Source organism: Daldinia decipiens, assembly GCF_022478715.1.
Source record: "Daldinia decipiens strain CBS 113046 unplaced genomic scaffold F4813scaffold_38, whole genome shotgun sequence".
In the NCBI taxonomy this organism is placed as follows: domain Eukaryota; kingdom Fungi; phylum Ascomycota; class Sordariomycetes; order Xylariales; family Hypoxylaceae; genus Daldinia; species Daldinia decipiens.
The window spans coordinates 194748-216032 of NW_026054581.1; the positions used below are offsets into that span (position 1 = coordinate 194748).

A 21285-nucleotide genomic window follows, 5' to 3' on the forward strand; every position below is an offset into this window, starting at 1 on the left:
CGGCGGCCAACACTTTTCACGCATTTATATTCACTGCGGGTGGAATTCCTACCCAACGAAGTCTCCCAAAGAGCCTCGTTATATCATTTGTAATACCTGCGTTCCATACATGAGTCGTACGTTCAGCTTCACGATCTTCCCTAAAAGGGAACTGTGGGGGTATTTTTCAGCTGGCTACCTCGCCAATTAAGAAAGTTGGCGTGTAAATAGACATACCCCCACGCAAACGTCATTATCCTAATAGAGTGGTATTCTTTTAGAAAGCCATGAGGCTCAAGTTGGAGACTGAGCGGTGAATCTGGTTATAAGTGTGCAGACATTACTATAGCAGCGAGAAGTGTATCGAGACAAGACAGTGTAGATCCATCAATTCCACGATCTTAATCATGAGTGTCCAAGACCTTGCTCGTTCCCTTGTTTCCGCTGGCTCAATCAAGCTCCCAGGTGATGAAGGTGGAGGGATTTATATCCTAAGTGTGAGAGATGGAGACCTCGTCGAGAAGTACTGGGTGGGCGACGCGGTAGAAAACGAGAATATCATTGCTTCAGGCGTAAGGAATGATACTTCGGCTTCATATCTGCCCAGCTTTGAGCAAATGCCTGTACGTTAGACCTCCCACGTGCCCACATGCCCACACAGAATTACTGGTAGCCTTGCTAACCCAATGCCGTATGACTATAGCGCCTTGTTATTTTCATTGACCAGGATAACTCTGTGCGATGCTATGCATACGACGAGGATATGGAAGAGTGGGAAGAGACTCCACTTGGTAACAAATGGAACATTACGACCAGCTCAAAGAGTAAGCTGAGTGCAATCATCGGCCCAGAGGGAGAGATGGTAGTCTCTTACCAGGACGAAACCGACCGTCTATCCGTCATAATTAGTACGGGCGAGGATGGGTGGACTTCCTTCGGACCCCTTGATGGCGATCCCATCGTGGGAACACCCCAGTGCCTGGAGATTATTAACGATAAGCTTCATCTCTTCTACGTGAATAAGGGATCCGGGATTGGTTACCTAGTTTTCAACTCCAGTACCGGCAGCTGGAAAGGTGAGAATTCTAAATGAAACCCTCGATATCCGGTTGTTGAAGTACCTCTGCTAACCAGTGGGGCCATTCCGTTCCATGTCCTAGCTAACGTGCTTGAAAACACCAAGTTCAGCACTGCCATCGATAATTTTAGCGTTGCCGAAGACCTCGAAACTGGCTCTCTCCAGAGCTACTTCCTTACTGATGGTTCTTTATGGAGTGTCAGTGGAGACAAAGAAAAGACGTTCTTGGGCGAGGTGAGTGATGATGGCAAGCTTGTTCCTTCAGGCAGGGCGCAGGCTGGATGGCGGGTTAAATGGAGAGGAGCTCGGAAAGTAAAGGTTTATAAGAGAAAGATAGTCATTTGGTATTGATATTATGAAGTTGGAACTTATGCTTGCTGGATTTGTAACAGTCAGCCTCCCGGTGTAGACCTATATGCTGAAATGATAACGAATTATCTAGTTCATTTGATTTGAGGATAATATTAACTCGTGGTTCCGATCAGCAAGATTACTGTGATTAATATTATCAAGCTAATTGAGGTGTGTAAGTTCTATTGGTGTAATATAATTGGACTATGCAAGTTGGTGTACCTGAACGCATGCAGGGTTAGTTGGGTAGTTGAGAAGTGCTAGAATGCCACGAAGTTGGACATAAGCAGAGTCGGATTGCATGTGTAAGGATGAAGCCCAACACACCTTTTATTAAGTTGCTATTTCATCTTTGTATTCAGACGAATCCATCTACCTTCCTTAGGAATCTACCTATGTATTTGTGCCTATAAGTTCCTAATATCAATATCAAATCTAACCCGATTTCAGCGACAAAATAGCCTAGATCTTGCTATCTACGTAGCTATGGGAAACGATAAACAGCAAGACTTCATAGATTTCGATCTCGAAAACTACCAGGTCCCTATACAATACTGGCATTCTACTCAACGAAGAGATGAGACATATGTAACCGAGCGGTTTGGAATAGACCTATCCACACCAGCACGCCGGTGGGAAAATTGGGTGGTTAAACTGACCTTCGAGAAGCTTGGAAGTGAGTAAATACCTGATGTTGAGAATGCCTTTAGATTTGTGAGAGCTAACGCAAACATTCGGTATAAACTGGTAAAGGTGAAAAACATGGTAGTGGTTTCTATGTCAATGTTCCTAATGCCTCCTACGATATAATTCTCACAGCTGGACACAACCTCGTTGACAAACCAGAACACTACTGTTCTAATATTAAGATTGTCCAAGACCCTTTCGAGAAGAAGGATATTGACGTACAACCGGAAATGATTCGTGTTTGCCGGAGGTATTTCGAGGATCCTGACGAGCTGAATGAAATCTACGACTATGGGGCTATCCTTCTAAAACGATCCCCATCTAAGCGACATCGTGGCTTTGGATTTCATCTTATGTTAGGCCTCGCACCACAACTAGGAGAAGGCGCAGCTTATACCGAAGATGAAGGTAAGGACATTCTCCGGGATCATATGGTGTATGTCTGCGGATATGCACCCGAAGACTTGCCGCCTGATAAATCGCCGCGAAGATCGGAGGGCAGATGTATTGGAACACTCTTACATCAACTTCGCTACGATGCTAATACTAAACCGGGGATGAGCGGTGGACCTGTCTGGGTGGGGTTTCGTGGGGTTGAGACAATTGTAGCAATTCAGTAAGTTTGTTATCATTGTTAAGATCCTCCTCTTCTTTTTCTGCCACTTACTCCTTATTCTCTCCCTTGATATTATTGTACCTATCTAACCTATTGGGCGTTGCCTTACTACTTCTGTGACCCTTGGCGGCCTAGATACTAACATATTCATACCCAAGCACTTACGGAGAAGCGAAAGAGACCGCAGGCAATAGGGGAACACGCGTGAATCTGGTATGTATAAAAAGTACCTTGTCGTTGCTTTCAAACCCCCCATTATAGAATAGTATCTACACTACCTCCGTATGGTATGCGGTGGCTGACGCTTAGCAGTAAGTGTGACGACCCTAGCATTCCGACTTGAAAGGAACGGCGAAGATACTAGAATTGTAGGATTGTAAAGCTGACAGATAATGGTTCATAAATCAGCAATGTCTGGCGCGACATATTTAAATGGCTTAATGTTGGTTGGCATGGAAAATCACTTCATTGCTGTAACCCTTCAACCTACAGTATGCACCTTCATTTGCCACAGAAAAATATTACCACACCCAACGAGGGTCGGGTCCGGGTAGGCAAGCCTGGTAAGGTGGAAACGTTATTTGATGTTGTACCTGTGGCCGCGAGACCAACTGTCAAAGACTCAAATGCTGGCTACGGATTTCTTCTGAGGCCAGTAGGCCTTAACGTGAAAGATACATGGCCTGCCAGCGTTACATCTCCTTGGGTGCGATGGGATCCTAAGAAGAACAAAGTCTCTCGTTCGAACCGCTTCAATGCGCAGTGCGAAGTCAAGCTCCCTGGGCTGATTATAAAGCCAGAGAAGCCCTTTGAAATACAAACACAGGAGGGAGATGGTTGGAAGCAAGTACAGATGGAAATGAGATTTCTTGACGAGGGGGACCTCGAGCTGTTAGAAGAAGACCCCCAGAGTTTCGAGGATACATCTGAGATTTCATTCGGATCCATCACCAAGAACAAGAACAAGAACAAGGTCAGCTACCCCTTAACCCCTTCCCTCGTTTTCTTATCCTATCACTTAATAGTTGCTGGAATAGTCAAAGGGGTAAAAGTAAATATGATCTAACAGATATACAGCTATTCCAATTCAAATAGCGAAGTACGATTTCAGTTACGGCTATCTATGACAATGACAGGTTGATATTGGATCTTAATAGTCTGCAAGGAATGAAATAGATAAGCCTTAGGTAGCTACCTAAGGCTTACACGAATAGATATTAGCTTCCCAAGTATGAGCTATAAGCACTAGGTCTTTTATTGATTAATGACGATATTCTCTTCTCAATGATGGTTTTTCTATATTAATCAACTTACTTGCGTTCGTATCTCTAGCTACATACTAGTCCTTTAATCCGAAAAGTTACTACATGTAGAATCTCTGGCCTATAGAGCTCAAGCAGCGAACAACGTCCTAGAAGTCGTGGAAGCGCTATTAGTCACTTAAGTGAGGATACTATGCGCAACTCGCAATGTGAGGTTGTTTCCTTACTGGATGACGATGGGAACTTAAGCCATTGGCATCAAAGAGGGAGGACCGAGACATGGAGACGGTAACTTACAAAATACAAATCACCTCATAACAGCTAGGAAGGGTCGTTGAGTAGGCTTATAGGAATTTCCGGCGTTTGATAGATAGTATCTAACACGAACCCCACGATGATCTAGCAGTCCTATATTGTTATACGAAGTTGTTTCGCTAAGAGATCCAAAGCAGAGTGTTGGTTTGCGGCTACTGCAAATCATTTACCGCCTGGCCACGTTGCGGCACGTACTGAGAGGATTTGTTCTCTCCCAAAGGACAAAAAGAATAGCCTCGCATCGTACTTTGAGTAAAAGGAAGGATCCTTTGAGTTTCCGTTAGACAACCTTCAGCCTTAGCCCCACGAAGTGGAGTTTTTAGACGAAGGATTAGTTGAAGGTTTTTGATTCTATAAAAATACATTGTTGGTTTTTAGGGGCGGTAAATGCCTAACTTAATTCCCCTTAAAAAGCTGTATTAATATAGAAGAATCGTGGTAGTTGATGCTACTGCTAGTTGAAATGTTTAGATTATTATTAACATTAGTTGCTGCCCTTCTCGGTTCTGGCTACCATAAGATATGTATGTCCGATTCAGGTAAATGATTGACCCGGGCCCTCGGTAAATGCCCTTCAATCCTTCTATGTATGCTGTTTAATTCATATGACGTAGCGAAACTGCCGGTGGTGGTATTTGGTCGAGCAAGCACTAGTGCGGCGTTGTATGAATTCATACATGTCCTCATATATGTCCTCATATAATATTTATCGTAAAGTAGAGCTGAAGACTCGACGCGACCGCATCTCCGGCCCAAAATGGTGTTACCTCCCTCCCATTGAAACAAATCCGTTTCAAGATAAAAGCTGAGCCCCGGGAGCAGATCGATGATTGGCGCCGTGCCACCCGCCGATAGCCTTAGCTCCGTACCCTGGCCCATGTTGTCCACCCCCGGATCTACATGTATATTTGACAATTGCCCGGAAGTATCCAACAGCCCACTGTTATGTCGTACATAGCTACTTTTAAGAGGCGTTGGTTGACTAGACTTGAGTAAGGCTTGTTTCATTCATGTTCGGATGCGGCAGACCTCTTCGAAGTCGAAAAGGGGTTATGTTGGCTTTGATAGGCTCGATCCGGTAGGTCAGAATCCGGCACCTGCAGAAACAGGGTAGCATCGCGAATGGGGCTGGCGGGAGAATAACACGACTGGTTAAATAAGCAGAAACGAATTACCATTTATTTATATGTCGTCTCCTTCCCGAACACTGATGGCTGTTGGCGATCATTATCTCACGTGCTGCGGCTTCGACCATCCTGCTTGTCCCTCCCTTACAGATCTCGAGAGGGATATCGGCTTACGCGGACCAAATTATTAAGGAGGGATTTCACACTTAGTGCCGATTTTTATTTTTGACGAATGAACTTCCGCAATCCCACTCATATAGATATCTTAAATATTCCAAACCGGGAACTTAAGCCAACTCGATTTTCCCAGTCGCACAGAGTTGCACAACGCTCCTATATACGACGGCGCCCTATGGGTGATACCTGTGCGTTGTGGGTACCGGGCGTAGCTACGGCTCGGTGTCTAAATATAGTAAGGCGAAGGGAGGTTGAATGCTTATTTCCCGTCACCCATTTTCAGGGTAGGTAGGTATGCCTACCTAGGTGCCTAATACTGCCGATGATAACCCAAATTGACTTGACAGGTCGACAAGCCGGTATAACTTCGACATATGGAGATGACCGGCGGTGCAAGTTAATGGCGATGGCGCATAAGACATCGGATGAGAGCTGTGTCTGGCTACCTGGGTAAGCGAATACCTAGGTTAGGCGACTAGGATTAGAAGCCTTCAGATGCCGTGCCGATATGGCCGTTCCCGAGGCTGCAGCCTGAGCTTTTCTATACCACGTAGTAGAGTACATCCATCAGCCAGACAAACGATTATCCTTTTTCAGAGTTTGTAGACAGTAGGTCGAGTATCTGAAATCAGATTGTTTGCATCTGGGATCCTACTTCACTGATGATCACGCACTCTGTTCGGCCTAACATGCACGCTGATGAATAGTCTCAATAATAAAGGCCATTGGGAATATACCACTCTGTTAAACAGCATGACCGCCATGGCTGCAGTTAAGACGACTGCTCCTTACAGTAGGTCATAGAGTTGGGGAAATGCACATTGATGAGATGGTTACTCTTCTTCATTGTTGAACGGACTGCAATTAGTCAAGGCACAGGTAGGTATGGCTATATGTAAGTATACATACCTATACTATATAAACTTCCATATTGATGCATCTAAGGCGTCATATATAAAACCCTGTAAATCCTAATTCTACGATCGGTAAAAAGAACCAGTTGGTGCAGAGTTAAATACTCCTACCTATATGATAGAATTTCAACTTTTCGAAACTCATCGTAAAGTCTATCGTTATATCACATGCCTCCAATCAAGAGGTTTATTTCTGTAGGAGGCGTTGGAGTAGGCTGGTTCATGCGAATACCTACAGTGGTCGATTTAGGCTTCTTATTGGCTGATCACCGGTTTGGAAATTGGTTTTGGTAATTAAGGGAAGGTAAGGTGTTAGAGAGAGGCGCTTCTACGGAGGTTCTGCGGACTAACAGTTCAGATCCTAGCTCCCGGGGGCATCTATTTTTTCTCCAACTTTGGAACAACCTCCAGATCCCCCCCCTGGCCCCTACACATCCTTCGGAAATAAAGCCCTAGTCTAATGCAGAACATGTACAAACCTTACTCTGCACAAAAAAAAGCCATCTCGCTTTACTTGCAGCATTGCTCTCCATGAGGCTAGTTTCAGGGCCATTGACAGATCCTCTTTGGCCGTAAAGGGAAGGTCATCGAGGTGCTATGTGCACATCTTGGTCCGTGTGAGGTCTATAGGGCGAATGTAACTAAGTAACAAGAGGATCGTAACGTTTCTTGTAAGTTAAGAGGCATCACTAACGATTAGGACATGGTTACGTATATAACTCTTCACGGGCCCGGCCCTTCGTGTTATGCTCTCCTCCGTAGTATGACCCCGTAGGTGTACAGCAAGTATTTTCTGGTTCTCTTTTGGAACTGTTCACTCTCTTCTCGCTGAAGCCACAGGCAATAGGCGTCCATTCCTTAGTTCGATGCGCATACACACTCCTTATTACCAAAACGATCGTTACCGAAAGTAACTCTGCTTCTAGCCAGACCTCAGAATACAACCAGTTCATCATGCGTGCTTTTTTCAACTTGGCTGTAGCTTCTGCTACAGCATTCTTTGCTCACACTATCGCAACACCCATGCCTATAGTTGTAAGCCCCGGGGGAAAAGGAGATCTGGTTATCACTCAACAGAATACTGTTAACCACACCTTTAACGCCCTATCCCAAAACATGACTATAAAACAATATAACCCGCTCAAGATCTCTCTTGTTAACAACTTTGGAGGAGGGCAACTGAATGTTTACGTGAGTGGTAACGACGCCTCCGGCGCCGTCGTTATGCTCTCGGCTGATGGTACTTGGTATCGCCCGGACGCTGCTGGCAGCCAAGTGCCAGTACCTATCAGCGGCAACATCGCCCTCCCTATGAACGCCCAAGGACAGACTACCGAGTTCACTCTACCCGACTATCTCAGCTCCGGCCGTATTTGGATCGCCGAAGGTGAACTTCAGTTCTTCGCCGTCCTTGCCGGAGACGGGACATCACAGCTCGTCGAACCCGCTGCCGCAAACCCTTCAGACCCTTCGGCAGCTGTTAACTGGGGCTTCGTCGAACTTACCAACACCGAGGAGGGAGGTATCTACGCCAATATCTCTTTCGTTGATTTTGTCGGTCTAGTAATGGGCATGACCTTGACTCTTGGTAACGGTGAGACTCAAGAGGTAAAGGGTCTCCAGCAGGACTCTCTCGCTACCATCTGCCAGGAATTGAGGGATCAGGCGGCAGCTGATGGTCAGCCCTGGGATAAGTTGTGTGTTACGGACGTCAACGGCAAGCCGCTACGCATTCTCGCACCCAACCTATACCAGTCCATCGACCCCACCGCCCAGGCCACATACTACGATGACTACATCGAACAGGTCTGGCAGAAATACACTAACGAGGATCTTACCATCAACACCCAAGCTGCCGCAGGAAGTGTTGCTTGCCGCGTCAACGGTGACGAGCTCACCTGTGCTGGGGACAACCGCGGATACCCTCGACCGGCCGTCGCCGATATCTGGGGCTGCAACTCGGGTCCCTTCGGTATCCAAGACGTCGACAACGATGTTCACAGGGCAATCGTTCCTAGGCTGTGTGCTGCTTTCTTCCGCACCACTCTGCTCCTAGACGGCGGCAACGTGCAGCCTTCGCTCGCTAGTGACAGTTACTACACTGCGAACCCGACGAACCACTACTCTCGCATCCTCCACAAGCACGAGATCGACGGCAGGGGCTACACCTTCTCGTACGACGATGTCAACCCAGATGGCGAGAACCAAGCAGGTGTTGTCGCTGGACTGCAGCCGCAGGTCTTGCAGCTCACCGTCGGCGGATTCGCTTCTTAAGGGAAATCCACAGATGGTGAGACTTTTAGGAGCTTGAGGCGGTATCTACTTCTACTGCCGTATATTACCATCATCTCTCATCTAACAAAGATCTCATAGTAGCAACATAGGCTATGGATCTCCGCACTGTATATATCATTTTTTTCGTGTACATAGTACTTGTTGATAGCATTTTCAGGGTATATGGGTCCCATGTATGTATATAAGCCACGCTCGTTTTGCAAACTTTGTTTTTGATTTGAAAGAATTGTGCACTTCCTCATATTTAAAGCTTAAGTGTATATCTCACAAATTAGTTGATTTTTGCTGTGCTAGAAATTTAGGTACACGAGAGCTTTAGTGTAGCATAAAATGGGCTGGCCCCTATTTCCCTTCGTTTATCTGATAGACTGGGTGGTGGTCTCTTATAATAGAATTTAGATTGCCTTCATCACACTTCCGACCTGGTATTAGTTTATAAGTCACATATCACTTACATAGGTCTTAATGCGTATTCTCTCATCGACCTAGGAATGTTTCATAAGTGGAATATTGCTTTCTATATATTAACGTCACAATCAAAACTTATACGATCGTTTGTTGAAGAACCTCTCTACTTATTAATATTTTATACGCAGGTCACAGATTTAAATTAATTGATCGACTAGTGACTTACCTAGGAGTTGCTAGTGTCATCCGGGAAGATGGCTTTGGTACCCAGCTAGAACGTAGTATCGACGGGACCGATAACACAACACGAACCTCATACGTTAATAAAGTTAGCGTTTGTGTATGCATCGTATTATAATAAGGCTGGATACTGCAGCCATTATATTACCCTATACTTTCGTTTAACGTCTTTGCTAGTTATAGGATCTCCATTTATGCCGTCATATTACATATGTTGATCCCGTATCCTTTCGGTCCCGTAGTGTATAGAGTGAATGGTTTTAAAAAGATTACTAGGTATGTAGAAGTTCGTTTCTATTAAATTTACCATTCATTCCCTTCATGATATTGGTCACTGTTGTATAGGCCGCTACCATTCATGTCGTGTTAAAAGATATTTTTAGTGTTATATCGATATATTTTCAATGAGATTTTACACCATAAGTCTCAATCATAGAGTTGAACAATGTCACGGCAATAATAAAAAACCTATCTCTGAAAATAGTCGTATTATCAAAATGCTTGGGGCGTCCAGTAAGTCAATTCATTGTAATCAATAGAATATCAGATCTACGCCCCCTTAATCACGCGTAAATATAATATTGATGTTATTCAACTGAACTCAGGTGTATCTCGGTATCCAGAAAGGCCGTAGTTATGATTACCTAGAAGAACTACCTGCTATTATAGACGACCTCTTTGCACATGTCAGTCAATTCGTATTACCACCGTTCATTGAAGCAGAAACGCTATTTAGAATGATACTCTTGTCCGTAGCATTTCGCCTCTGCGGAAATATATACATGCAAGCTGCCTCGATTTTATCTCAACCCACATCTACCATATCCATCGATATACAATCTGTATTTCAATCGTACAAGCCGAAATGCTTCAACTCCAAGCAACCCAAGTTAACGCTTTACCCCCAATTTCTCAACCCAAGAGTTGAATTGCGCCGATTTAGCAGCCGCCAAGTCCAACGTGAAAATTCCGTGCTCGGAGTGGATGCCAATAGGGGATGCCGGATCAGTAGGGTCGATCGGAGGTGTTGCGGACGCGGCGAACGCGAAGCTTGCAGCCGTCGCGCCTGGATCTAAAGTCTCTTTCGCACCTCCGTTATGAATCCACGTACTACATCCCTGGCAGAGAGTAGTTAGGGTCCAGTGAGTTGCATTCGTCGTCGACCCCTGAAGTGTAGTGTGATTTGCCGACTCGTATATCTCCGGTTGGACATGGGCCCTAAGGCAAACATTAATTAGGTCTTTCACTCAAGAGGCTTCAACTCACGCCGCGAATCGTGCGGCTGGAACGGTGCTGTTTCCATTCGCCCAGCCTAGAGAGATGGGGTTATACAGCATGCCGCCTCCCCAGGCGATACCCGCCCATCCGACTGACTTTGGCGCAACAATTTGGAGAAGGATATCGAAAGGGCCCTCTGTCACTTCTGGGATAGCAATACGCCAGACGATAGGAGCTACTCCGATCGATATTTCGGAATAGCAGACACCAGTGGGCTCATCGCAGTACTTGACGCTAGCTGAGACCGGAGCTGCAAGGCCATGGCCTACGAGGAGGGTCACGGCTGTAGCAAATCGAGAAATAAAGCCCATCGTGTGTTTCTTACTTGACAATTTAGACTTCTGGCTAACTTATGAGTGTACTCGAGGCACCACAGGCTACTCAATAAGCGAGTAAGTGCCTTATATATCTTGACTTTGTCATAGCACTGACCCTTTCTGGTACTCCATCCGCTCTCATTAACCACCACAGGCGCCCTTCCTCGCCTATCTACTATAGATATCGGCAGTTGTCATTTTTACGATATAGTGGAACGTGAAGAGGAGCGAACCAAGTTTTTGGTAATAGAAAGGAGTAAATTACCCGATTGCTGATTGGTGTGTCTACGCAATGATATGTAAATGCACCCCGGTCTGCCTAGATCCGTAGGGTTACATCTATTTAGACTAAAGAGGCTGAAGTCAGTGACACGACGGAGCTTGCTACCTTCGAAATTTTATCTGTATTTGGTAAGATGATGGAACACAACAGTGCTACGATATGAAAATAGCCATGACATCTTCCCAATATGTTCAAATTTAGCAGATCCGTGATCGTTTATGGTTAGCACAACCAGCTGAAATGGACCCCGAGTTCAGTACATGAAACGGTTAATGGGCTCCTGGAGGTTCATGCTCCTCACCGGATTCCAGGGACTACCTTCGTATTTGTTCATGCCAGCGATGTTTACATACGGATATTGAGGAAATATATTAAATTAGCAACGGTTTCATACCTTCCCTAAATTTTTCATTTTTCATTTTTCATTAATGAGCATCCAGTTCTAGGCTTTCGTTTTCCTATTCCGGATGTCCGACTTTCGTAGGCGAGCCAAGAAATGGTGGGGTTACAGACGAACTCTGATCATCACTCATTCAGGGGAGTAATGGTAAGCTAAGCATGGCGTGCTCTAATTCGAGAAAGTTCAAAGCATGATGGACGAAATGCCGGAGTCACAGAAAGTCGAAAATACTACTCGACGTTCTTAAGAACATATTAAAGAATGACCTCACGGGAATTCACCCTGACGATCTCTTCACATTCCCATGTAAGCTAACGTACGGATCCATGCTGGAGAGGTACATATGAGTGGCTACCTACTATAGACGTAGCACTTGTCCAAGAGATCTTAACATTTGCTTGCCTAGCTTAGCGGTAGCATCAAGATAATTTATAGATATGTGACTTGGTGATGACCCGACGCAATGCCAAATTAGGTACCTACTTAACCTAATAAGAAATAAATCCAGCGTAAAAAGACAGACGATACTAACACAGTGATTCCCCCCACAAAAATATGGGATCCCGTCCATCTCGTGTCCTTCCGATCATCTTGAGTTCCTCAACCGTACTCTCAGAGGGTTGCCACAGGCTTAGGTAGAAATGACTCTCCACAAGCTCATGTCATGCGCGGGCATTGGTTTGCCTCTTGGGAACGGCGTACCCGGTGCTAGACACCCCACCTCATATTGCCAGATGTCGACACCCTGACACACTACCTCTATACATGCCTCTTTCAGCTTTGGCAAGCGGCAGCACGTCCGCGCGAAAGCTGTGAATAAAGCGTTCAGCTCGGTATAATTTGGCATAACCCTCTCAGATTGGTTAACTAGATCGAATTCGACCATGTGTCGGGAAATATTATAATATTTCTCGCGTTCTTCTAACTCCTCTTTCGTGTCTCCATAGCCCGGCGGAAGTTGATCAAATGGAATTGAGAAGCTCTGGTCCTCATTAACACCGTTTTCAAGTTTGAATAACCACTTTTCTTCTGGGTTATACATGAAGGCTGTGACTCTTAAAGTCTCTATATTATTCCAACACTGCCGAACCCCATTCAGCACGCCCGTCGGAGGATTAAGAAGTGTGGAATGTATGGTACTTATAATATGGACATGGGTATAGTTTCTTGTAAGGTATCGAAAGGCGCAACTGACTGGGTCATAATCACCTGGAGTGATGAATTGAGGGAGGAGCATTTGCCGTTTATCAGTCAATGGTGAAGGTATACAACAATAAAACCTTGTGGTAGATGCTGGAAGATCTGCTGACATGATACTCTGAACAAGATCGTTTCGCTGTCTTCGATCCATACCGTAGTGGCGACCCCAATGATCTTCGTCACAATCCAGATCCCACTTGATGCTCTCAGCTTCTACCATCTTGGCGGAGAGAAGAATTGCAGCACGAGGGCTCCATTTGCGACGCCCGTTAGAAATAGTGAACTTTCAAACACAAAGTAGGGGTGGGAAGTCGGGCACATCAGATGTGAGATCAAGTAGCGAGAATCTATAACGCGCAGCGTTGTGGTTTAATATAAATCCAATACGGGATTGGCGATTAGGAGGGATCCATTGTATAAACGGTCTTATTTCTTTGACCGGAGGTGAATGTGGCCCAAGGATAGTTAAATTGAGCATTGGTGTTATATTATCATTACGGTCGAAAAGGGTCGAAATTGCATAGAAGATTCGCTTTAATGCTGCGGTCACGGCCTCGTTATTGGCTCTGCGATCCCTCTCCGTTTCGAACTTGGTAAAAAGTTCAGAGGGGTATGATGATAGGACTATCTTAGTAGTAAGACGTTGTAGAAAGCAGCAGCGCCGCGGTGTTAAAATATGTGTCAACTCGTCCAGCCTTAAATCTGTAGCAGTGAATTGTATATCTCGGAAGGTATGTCGTTCAACGGAGTTTTGAAACTTGCGGGACACAGTTGCGAGTGCCAGGAAAGCCGGGTGAAAAATTAATAAGTCTTTTAGATAGAAGGAGATGACATGGTCATAGAGCTCTTGAGGCAATTTGTCCATGTTGGCAAGTTTATGTTATCGTAATTCGAAGTTGAAGAAGAATTTAAATTTGACGATAATACACTATGTAACAAGTCCTCGTCTTAGAGCCTGCCTGTTAGGCAGCAAGTATACCATGTCTCTAATCTTAAGAGATGTGTTAGCCATGTAGTCCCAATCTTGCAGTTATGACTCGTTTTCACCCACACTTTTAAACCGACCTATTTAAATCGCCAGAAACATCCAGCCAATAAGATATAACTTAGGGGCTGTGCATGATAGTAACTGGTCTATATTGTAGGTATTTGAACTAAATGTTTACTATGAGAATTAAGTAAAGAATTAGAGTAAGAATGAGGGTATAAAAATGTCATCAATTTATCCTCGCGTACTTGATGAATTTGCCTGGCACAATCATTTTCAGCTCGTCCTGCACGAAGTAAATGCTGTTGTTTAGTTCACACAGTAAGAATTGAAGAGAATAGACCGGTTCGCACTTCAAAATTCAATACGCGAAGTAGTTAGACGAGAGAAGGCCTTCATCTTGCCAAATGCTTCTTAATTATGGAGAACAGCACCGGAGTGCTCGTGTCTTGAAGTTTGTCCGTTTGCTAAAGAGAAAATAAGTTGGTAGTTCACTTCTCATGATTCTTCGCGTTTGCTCACCATGAATCGGCGATTGGTGCTGCACATCAATCCAGAGACGCAGATACCTAGGTGATAGGTGCAGCGGCGCCGGCCGACTGCGTAGTGTCCTAGACTGTAAATGGAACTAGAGTTATTTTCTGAGCCATGGCAAATCCTGTCATTCGCTCGCAATCCTCAATGTGCTGATCGTTGGTTCTCGCATCTGGTAAGAATGGCTACAACGCCCAAGAATCGGGTCTTATCAGTAAAACTATACACCTACTAGCTATTCCAAGAATGAATAATGCTACATGGGTGTACATGAAGCCTCGAAAATAGATGCCAAAAGGAAGAGTCGCAATGGAAATTAGGCACTGAGCGTTAACATATCATCCCATCCCAAGAAGTATCACGGGAACCAAGAAATTTTACCACAAGCCGCGGTGCTCGGCGCTCAGCATGAGAGGCTATACAGACCTCCAGCCCGAGTCAATTATTTCTCTTGGGTCGTATGTTTAATCGCTGATCAATGTTGTCTTTGGTGCTTACCTTAGGTACATTTGAGCGATTGGACAAATAGTAAATCGGCCCGCGAGTTATAGGAAGACGAGGGCTTGTCTCTGTCCCTTTCGAAAGCCCAAGTCATTCTAGAAGCAAAAAGGTCGCACATCTCCTACGGCCGGTGTTCAGGATAAGAAGTTATTCATAAAGGTCGATCTAGATGGGCATATTAACTGGGTACCTAAGGTATGTTAGTCTCCAAACCCAGTAGGATCATCAAAGTCGACTGATTCTCACAGGAAGGTACCTAAGCTAAGTAATCTCAGCCTACGTGTTCGTCGAGGATGGGAAATCTAGATGGGATTGTTAAGAACTGGATGGGTAAGAATCATACCGCTTTAGGGTCCTAGAGGGGTAGAAGGTGAGCAACATGGTTGGTTGATGCTACGTAGAGATGAAGTATGTACATAAAATAAGACAGAATGGAGACAAAAATGGAGGGGGACCCGGAAAGTCGGCTTTGAGGTAGGGATTACAATCGATAAAAAGAAAAAGTGCACTGCAGCATTGCATAAACGAAAGAAGGAGAAGTCGTCTCCAAGACCACGGGCTCACGGGCTCACGGGCTTCACGGATGGGATGCATACATACATACCTAAAGAGAGAAAAGTGTATGACGTATAAGGAATTTAGAGAATAGAAATCAGCCCACCGTCGACCCATTATACCGAATCAACCACTAAGATGCCGCATTCCCCATGCAACTTTGTCTATCAGCCACTGTTCTCGCCGCCTAGAACAGCTCTGGAACCTGCTCACTATACCATCTATCAGGCTATTACCACGCTATAATGTCATAATTGCACGTTACTCGCGCCTCCGTTACATACCCGGTGCCTTGGGTTCGCTTCCCACCGAGTCCAATGATAGCATGCACATGCATCCAGTCTACGCGGTATCACTCACATGAATCAACTGCCCATGCGACTTTTTGCGGATGTTACAGGCTTTGCGGAACCTAGAGAACCCAACTACCACCTCAGAGTAGTAGTAGTTCTAGCATGTAATTGTCAACACATCGAGAGTCTTCTCTTATAAGTATTCGCCATCGTCAACACTATCCTCTCCATCCCACTAGTAAATCATCATCACAACACCCCTCCTCTATATATAAGCCCGATATCTTGAGCTACTCAGGGCACCTTACTGCTGAGACTCAAGTTTCTTCCGAGTGTCTTTTAACTGAAAAGTCCCATCTTTATCGAATGCGCGTATAAGTCGAAGACAACAAACAAAACAAAATGACAGATACTCACCAGGCCGAGATCGATGAGATCCGGCCATTCGGCAAGGCTCGCTCTACGATCAAGGGCGAGCCTTTATCAAAGGAAGAAATCGAAAAGTATAACGATTTTTTCAAGGCCAGCTTGTATCTCAGTCTTGGCATGATCTACCTAAAGGAGAATCCTCTCCTCCGAGAACCTTTGAAAGTTGAGCATATCAAAGGCCGCCAGCTGGGCCACTTCGGATCTGCCCCTGGCCAAATTTTCACATATATGCACTTCAACCGATTGATCAAGAAGTACGATCTCGATGCGCTCTTCGTCTCCGGCCCGGGCCATGGCGCTCCCGCCGTCATCTCCCAGGCTTACCTTGAGGGTACTTATTCTGAAGTATACCCTCAGAAGTCCGAGGACCCCGCAGGCATGCAGGTCTTCTTCAAGCAGTTCAGTTTCCCGGGAGGCGTGGGATCACATGCCACCCCAGAGACCCCCGGTAGCATCCACGAAGGTGGCGAACTTGGCTATTCCATCTCTCATGCCTTTGGTACCGTTTTTGACAGCCCCAATTTGATCACCTTAACAATGGTTGGCGATGGTGAAGCCGAGACTGGGCCATTGGCTACGGCTTGGCACAGCACTAAGTTTCTGAACCCCATCTGCGACGGTGCCGTTCTCCCAGTGCTGCACCTAAATGGCTACAAGATTAACAACCCTACCGTGCTTGCTCGTATCTCGCACAAAGAACTCGAGCAGCTCTTCTACGGCTACGGCTGGCATCCATACTTCGTTGAGGGTGATGATATTGAGACGATGCATCAAGCCATGGCCGCCACGCTCGAACACTGTGTTCAAGAAATCCGCAAATATCAGAAGGAAGCTCGCGACTCCGGCAAGCCCTTCCGCCCACGGTGGCCTATGATTGTCCTGCGCACGCCGAAGGGCTGGACCGCGCCGCGCAAGGTTGATGGACATTACCTCAGTGGTTTCTGGCGCTCTCATCAAGTGCCCATTACCGGTACTACAACAAACCCAGCAGATCTCAAGACCCTCGAGGAATGGATGCGTGGCTACGAGCCCGAGCGCCTCTTCGGCGAAGAAGGCAGAATATCCCCCGAACTAAAAGCCTTGTGCCCTACCGGCAACAAGCGCATGAGCGCGAACCCAGTTGCTAACGGTGGATTACTATCGGTACCGCTCAAGATGCCCGACTTCAGAGATTACGCCATCAAAGTAGACAAGTCTGGCGCCACTGTAGAAGGCAGCATGGCCAACTTCGCCAAGTTCCTACGTGACATCATCAAGAACAACCCCCATAACTTCCGCCTGATGGGTCCCGACGAGACCGAATCCAACAAGCTGGCAGCCGTGTACGAGGCTGGTAAGAAGGTGTGGATGGGCGAGTATTTCGAGGAAGATGAAGACGGCGGAAATCTATCTCCTTTCGGAAGAGTTATGGAAATCTTGTCTGAGCATACCTGCGAAGGATGGCTCGAAGGCTATGTCCTGAGTGGGCGACACGGAATGCTCAACAGCTACGAACCCTTCATCCATGTCATCGACTCCATGGTAAACCAGGTAAGTCTACTCATGTGATCCCTCGTTTAACTAATAATTCATTACTGACACTCTGTGCAGCACTGCAAGTGGATTGAGAAATGCTTAGAAGTCGAGTGGCGTGTCAAGGTTCCATCGCTAAACATTCTCTTGACTGCTGTCGTCTGGAGGCAAGACCACAACGGCTTCACTCACCAAGATCCTGGCTTCCTCGACGTTATCTGCAACAAGAGTCCGGAAGTAGTCCGCATCTACCTCCCGCCTGACGGAAACTGTCTCCTTTCGGTCATGGACCACTGCTTCCAGTCGCAGAATTACGTGAACGTCGTCGTAGCAGACAAGCAGCCTCATATCCAATACCTCACAATGGAACAGGCAATCGCGCACTGCACAAAGGGCATCGGTATCTGGCCCCAGTTCTCCACCGACGCAGGTGAGGAACCCGACGTCGTCATGGCCAGCTGCGGCGACGTCTCCACCAACGAGTCGCTAGCCGCCATCGATCTCCTGTTGCAACACTTCCCCGACCTCAAGGTCCGCTGCGTCAACGTCGTCGATCTGTTCAAGCTGATCCACCACACCGACCACCCGCACGGCCTCACGGATAAAGAATGGGTCGCCCTGTTCACAGACAACAAGCCCGTCATCTTCAACTTCCACTCGTACCCCTGGCTCGTCCACCGTCTGACATACAAGCGGCCGGGCAGCGCAAACATCCACGTCCGAGGCTACAAGGAGAAGGGCAACATCGACACGCCGCTCGAGCTCGCCATCCGCAACCAGACGGACCGCTTCAGCTTGGCCATGGACGCCATCGACCGCATGCCCACCCTCGGCAACCGCGGCGCAGCTGCTCGCGATGCCCTCAAGAGCCAGCAGGTCGCCGCTTCCAACTACTCATTCGAGTACGGTGTCGACCCCCAGTTCCTGAGCGACTGGTCGTGGCCTCAGGAGGGCGTGAAGGAGAAGCTGCAGAAGCTCAACATTATTAGCTGAGGGGGCGGGCTGGGCATTTATTTATAACGAGGCGAACGGGTCAGGTTGGGGTTTTAACGAAAAGGGGCTGGGGGCTTTGGGGATTGGCATGAGTGGTTGGTGTTTCCTGGGTCTGATTTCGATTTTTGGTTGGCGCGGGTTTGTTTATGTATGTGAGATAACTCGACTGGAATCTTGGCGATTTTGTCTATTTTGATGGAGATACGCTTGTGAGATGTGGGATGTGGAAAATACCTGTTATATGAATTTACTTTGGTGAATTATCACTTGATGCTTTTCGAATGCTGGTGTGCTTTCACTTTAATCATCGCATTGCAACTACACTCTCCTTATAGGTACCTCCTAAGTTAGGTATCCAGGGGCCCAAGACAGGGGAGGGGGTCTAGGGATGCGTAGCTTTGACTTGTTGTTTCGCGATTTATTTCTTCAGTCAGTTACTACGTATTGGTAGCATATATATTCTTGAGTGACGACCTCCTAAGTTCGCCAAATACCCCCAACTTAGTTATGCATCAGAGCATGTAGCCCAGGCAAGATTTCCAAGTCCTTCTTCTTATACTCATATTTGCCATCGGCAGAAATCTTGGCGGTGACGCGGGGTCGTTGTTGCTGCGTCTGTCGCACCTTGACCCATTGCTCCGTGGTCAAATGCTGTCCCAGCTCTGTGAAGGCATTGCTGGTCAGCCCGAGTCGGTTCAGCAGAGGGCTATTCGCGATCGGGTCCAACACAACGTGGTTATTCGGACGCGCAAAGTACAACACGCCTAGGCGGTCGATGTGCGCTTGGTCTGCAGGCGGCGTGTGTACTCTGTGTATGCTAGACTTGATCAACCCGCCCGTCAGTGCGGTTAAGGCGTCGCATGTGTTGATCGTGATAGTGCCATCTTGTGGCTTCACCCACTTCCACTCTCCTGCCGAGTTTAGAATCTGCAGCGCAGCTACTGGTTGTCTAAACAGGAGGGTCACCGTGCCAAGATCTGTGTGGCCCGTCCCGTACAAGTTAGCCAGCTTGGCGTTCTCTTCCTGGCTTCGTGCTGCGTAGTGCATGTACCGCAGGTGATCTTCTCCCCTAACGTCATAGAGATGGTCCCGGACCAGCTGGTCCTCATCAGGGAGCTCGAGTAAGATCGCGAAAAGGCGCAAGAGCTTAACGACGACTTCCTCGTGACATTTCTGTTACGTTTCGGTGAGCATATATATATGGATGGACGGGGGCTATCGTTTACTTACCCTCGAGAATGCTTCGATCTCCTTGATGTTGCTCTGGAGGACGGGTGGTTGTTCGCGCTGGTGGAAGCCGTCAAACTTGGGTATGTTGTATACTTGGACGTTATCCTTCACGCCATTTCCAAGGCTGTAAAAGTGGCATATCAGTCATGATCCTAGGTACCTAAACTTATTCCCCCGAGGGTCAAGGTAGCAAACTACCTGACGGAGTCAGATGACATACATTCGATAGCCCGCTGGCCTATACCCATTGTATTCGCCGCTTTCAAGATCGTGCTTGTTATGATACTTCAACTTCTCTTCTATGGGAAGCGAATAAAACTCTCGTCCGAGAGCGAACTGACGGTCGACTTCTTCCTGGGGTATGTTGAAGTTCTTCACGTAGAAAAATCCTATGATGAACACGTGAGAACCAGTACTCCTGGAGGTGCCGCTTAGGAACTGTCAACATACCAACATTTCGAACCGCGTGGTCAAGCTGCTTTACCAGCTCTTCTTTGCCTCCTGGTTGCTCATACAGACTTAGGTCCAACGTAATGAGATCGGCCCAATCAACTATAGTAACCCAGTTATTAACTGGAAATAATGAAGATATATCAATATAGCTTTTGGCTTACGGTCTTCCTGCGTTACAGGTACGTGCTCATAACGATCAATTATACGTCCCGGCATCTTGAAGATTGATTACAAATGTAAATACTAATATTCTCAAGGGCGGCGAGCTCAGATGAGCGTCAATACGCGGGGTATATATATAGGTATATATATATACATTTTAAATTGTCACTGGGTAGTTGTGGGACTCAACACGTCTAGATTAAACTCTTATTAATACCATTTACAATTTGTTTCTCGTAGTGTTAACCAGTTAAATAGAAGCTTCGCAACTTGAAGAGTTGGTGGGGGTTGCAATCTATCGATAGACTATACATCTACCAATCGACGCGATCTGCCAGTATGGCGCAACTTGGAGAAGGGATTATGTATGTGGGGACAAGGCATTATACGGGTCAGTCATGGTATTATCGAGTTCTAGTATACCAGCAGCCTCCGCAAGTTTCAAGTATATGGCAAGCACGCCATCGCACATCATCGGACCCTATCGCAAGCAACGTAACACTGTTAAGACACAACGGAGATAATATGATAAAATAAGTAGGTTTTCGTAGTTAGACTAGACTACATCTATCTCCTTGGCAATATTAGGACAGGGACATTTATTAAGACCTTGTGCTAGGTTTATCTATCTATCGTGCAAGTCTGAATTGCGAAATCTCGCCTTAAAATAAGGCCAAGTGCCTATCAGCTTTATGAACTATGGGTCGT

General features: G+C 46.4%; 6 protein-coding genes across 6 annotated transcripts; 3 read left to right on the top strand and 3 right to left on the bottom strand.

Annotated features, from left to right (window-relative positions):
* Positions 1 to 386: 386 nt before the first annotated feature.
* Positions 387 to 3806, top strand: F4813DRAFT_392822 (uncharacterized protein; the record flags this gene model as incomplete). Its single annotated transcript, XM_049247326.1, has 7 exons — positions 387 to 602; positions 683 to 1055; positions 1140 to 1291; positions 1859 to 2084; positions 2162 to 2711; positions 3120 to 3684; positions 3789 to 3806. The coding sequence occupies 7 exons, from the start codon at positions 387 to 389 to the stop codon at positions 3804 to 3806; spliced, it is 2100 nt and encodes a 699-aa protein (XP_049096281.1).
* Positions 3807 to 7142: 3336 nt separating this feature from the next.
* On the top strand, positions 7143 to 9115 carry F4813DRAFT_371393 (glycoside hydrolase family 64 protein). The gene has a single exon (XM_049244610.1). It carries the CDS (start codon positions 7461 to 7463, stop codon positions 8778 to 8780), a length of 1320 nt encoding a protein of 439 aa, XP_049096282.1. The 5' UTR covers positions 7143 to 7460; the 3' UTR covers positions 8781 to 9115.
* A 944-nt stretch (positions 9116 to 10059) lies between these two features.
* Positions 10060 to 11358, bottom strand: F4813DRAFT_371394 (putative iron reductase domain protein). The gene is made up of 2 exons (XM_049244611.1): positions 10716 to 11358; positions 10060 to 10667 (listed from the first exon to the last, which is right to left on the bottom strand). The coding sequence occupies exons 1-2, from the start codon at positions 11036 to 11038 to the stop codon at positions 10340 to 10342; spliced, it is 651 nt and encodes a 216-aa protein (XP_049096283.1). The 5' UTR covers positions 11039 to 11358; the 3' UTR covers positions 10060 to 10339.
* Positions 11359 to 12254: 896 nt separating this feature from the next.
* On the bottom strand, positions 12255 to 13792 carry F4813DRAFT_382746 (uncharacterized protein; the record flags this gene model as incomplete). The annotated part of the gene is made up of 3 exons (XM_049245851.1): positions 12255 to 12338; positions 12374 to 13210; positions 13247 to 13792. 3 exons carry the CDS (start codon positions 13790 to 13792, stop codon positions 12255 to 12257), a joined length of 1467 nt encoding a protein of 488 aa, XP_049096284.1.
* Positions 13793 to 15911: 2119 nt separating this feature from the next.
* F4813DRAFT_213099 (D-xylulose 5-phosphate/D-fructose 6-phosphate phosphoketolase) lies at positions 15912 to 19189 on the top strand. Its single transcript, XM_049239688.1, has 2 exons — positions 15912 to 17757; positions 17818 to 19189. Exons 1-2 carry the CDS (start codon positions 16201 to 16203, stop codon positions 18730 to 18732), a joined length of 2472 nt encoding a protein of 823 aa, XP_049096285.1. The 5' UTR covers positions 15912 to 16200; the 3' UTR covers positions 18733 to 19189.
* Positions 19190 to 19233: 44 nt separating this feature from the next.
* Positions 19234 to 20631, bottom strand: F4813DRAFT_382748 (Clavaminate synthase-like protein; the record flags this gene model as incomplete). Its single annotated transcript, XM_049245852.1, has 5 exons — positions 19234 to 19905; positions 19963 to 20086; positions 20183 to 20351; positions 20413 to 20514; positions 20577 to 20631. 5 exons carry the CDS (start codon positions 20629 to 20631, stop codon positions 19234 to 19236), a joined length of 1122 nt encoding a protein of 373 aa, XP_049096286.1.
* Positions 20632 to 21285: the final 654 nt, after the last annotated feature.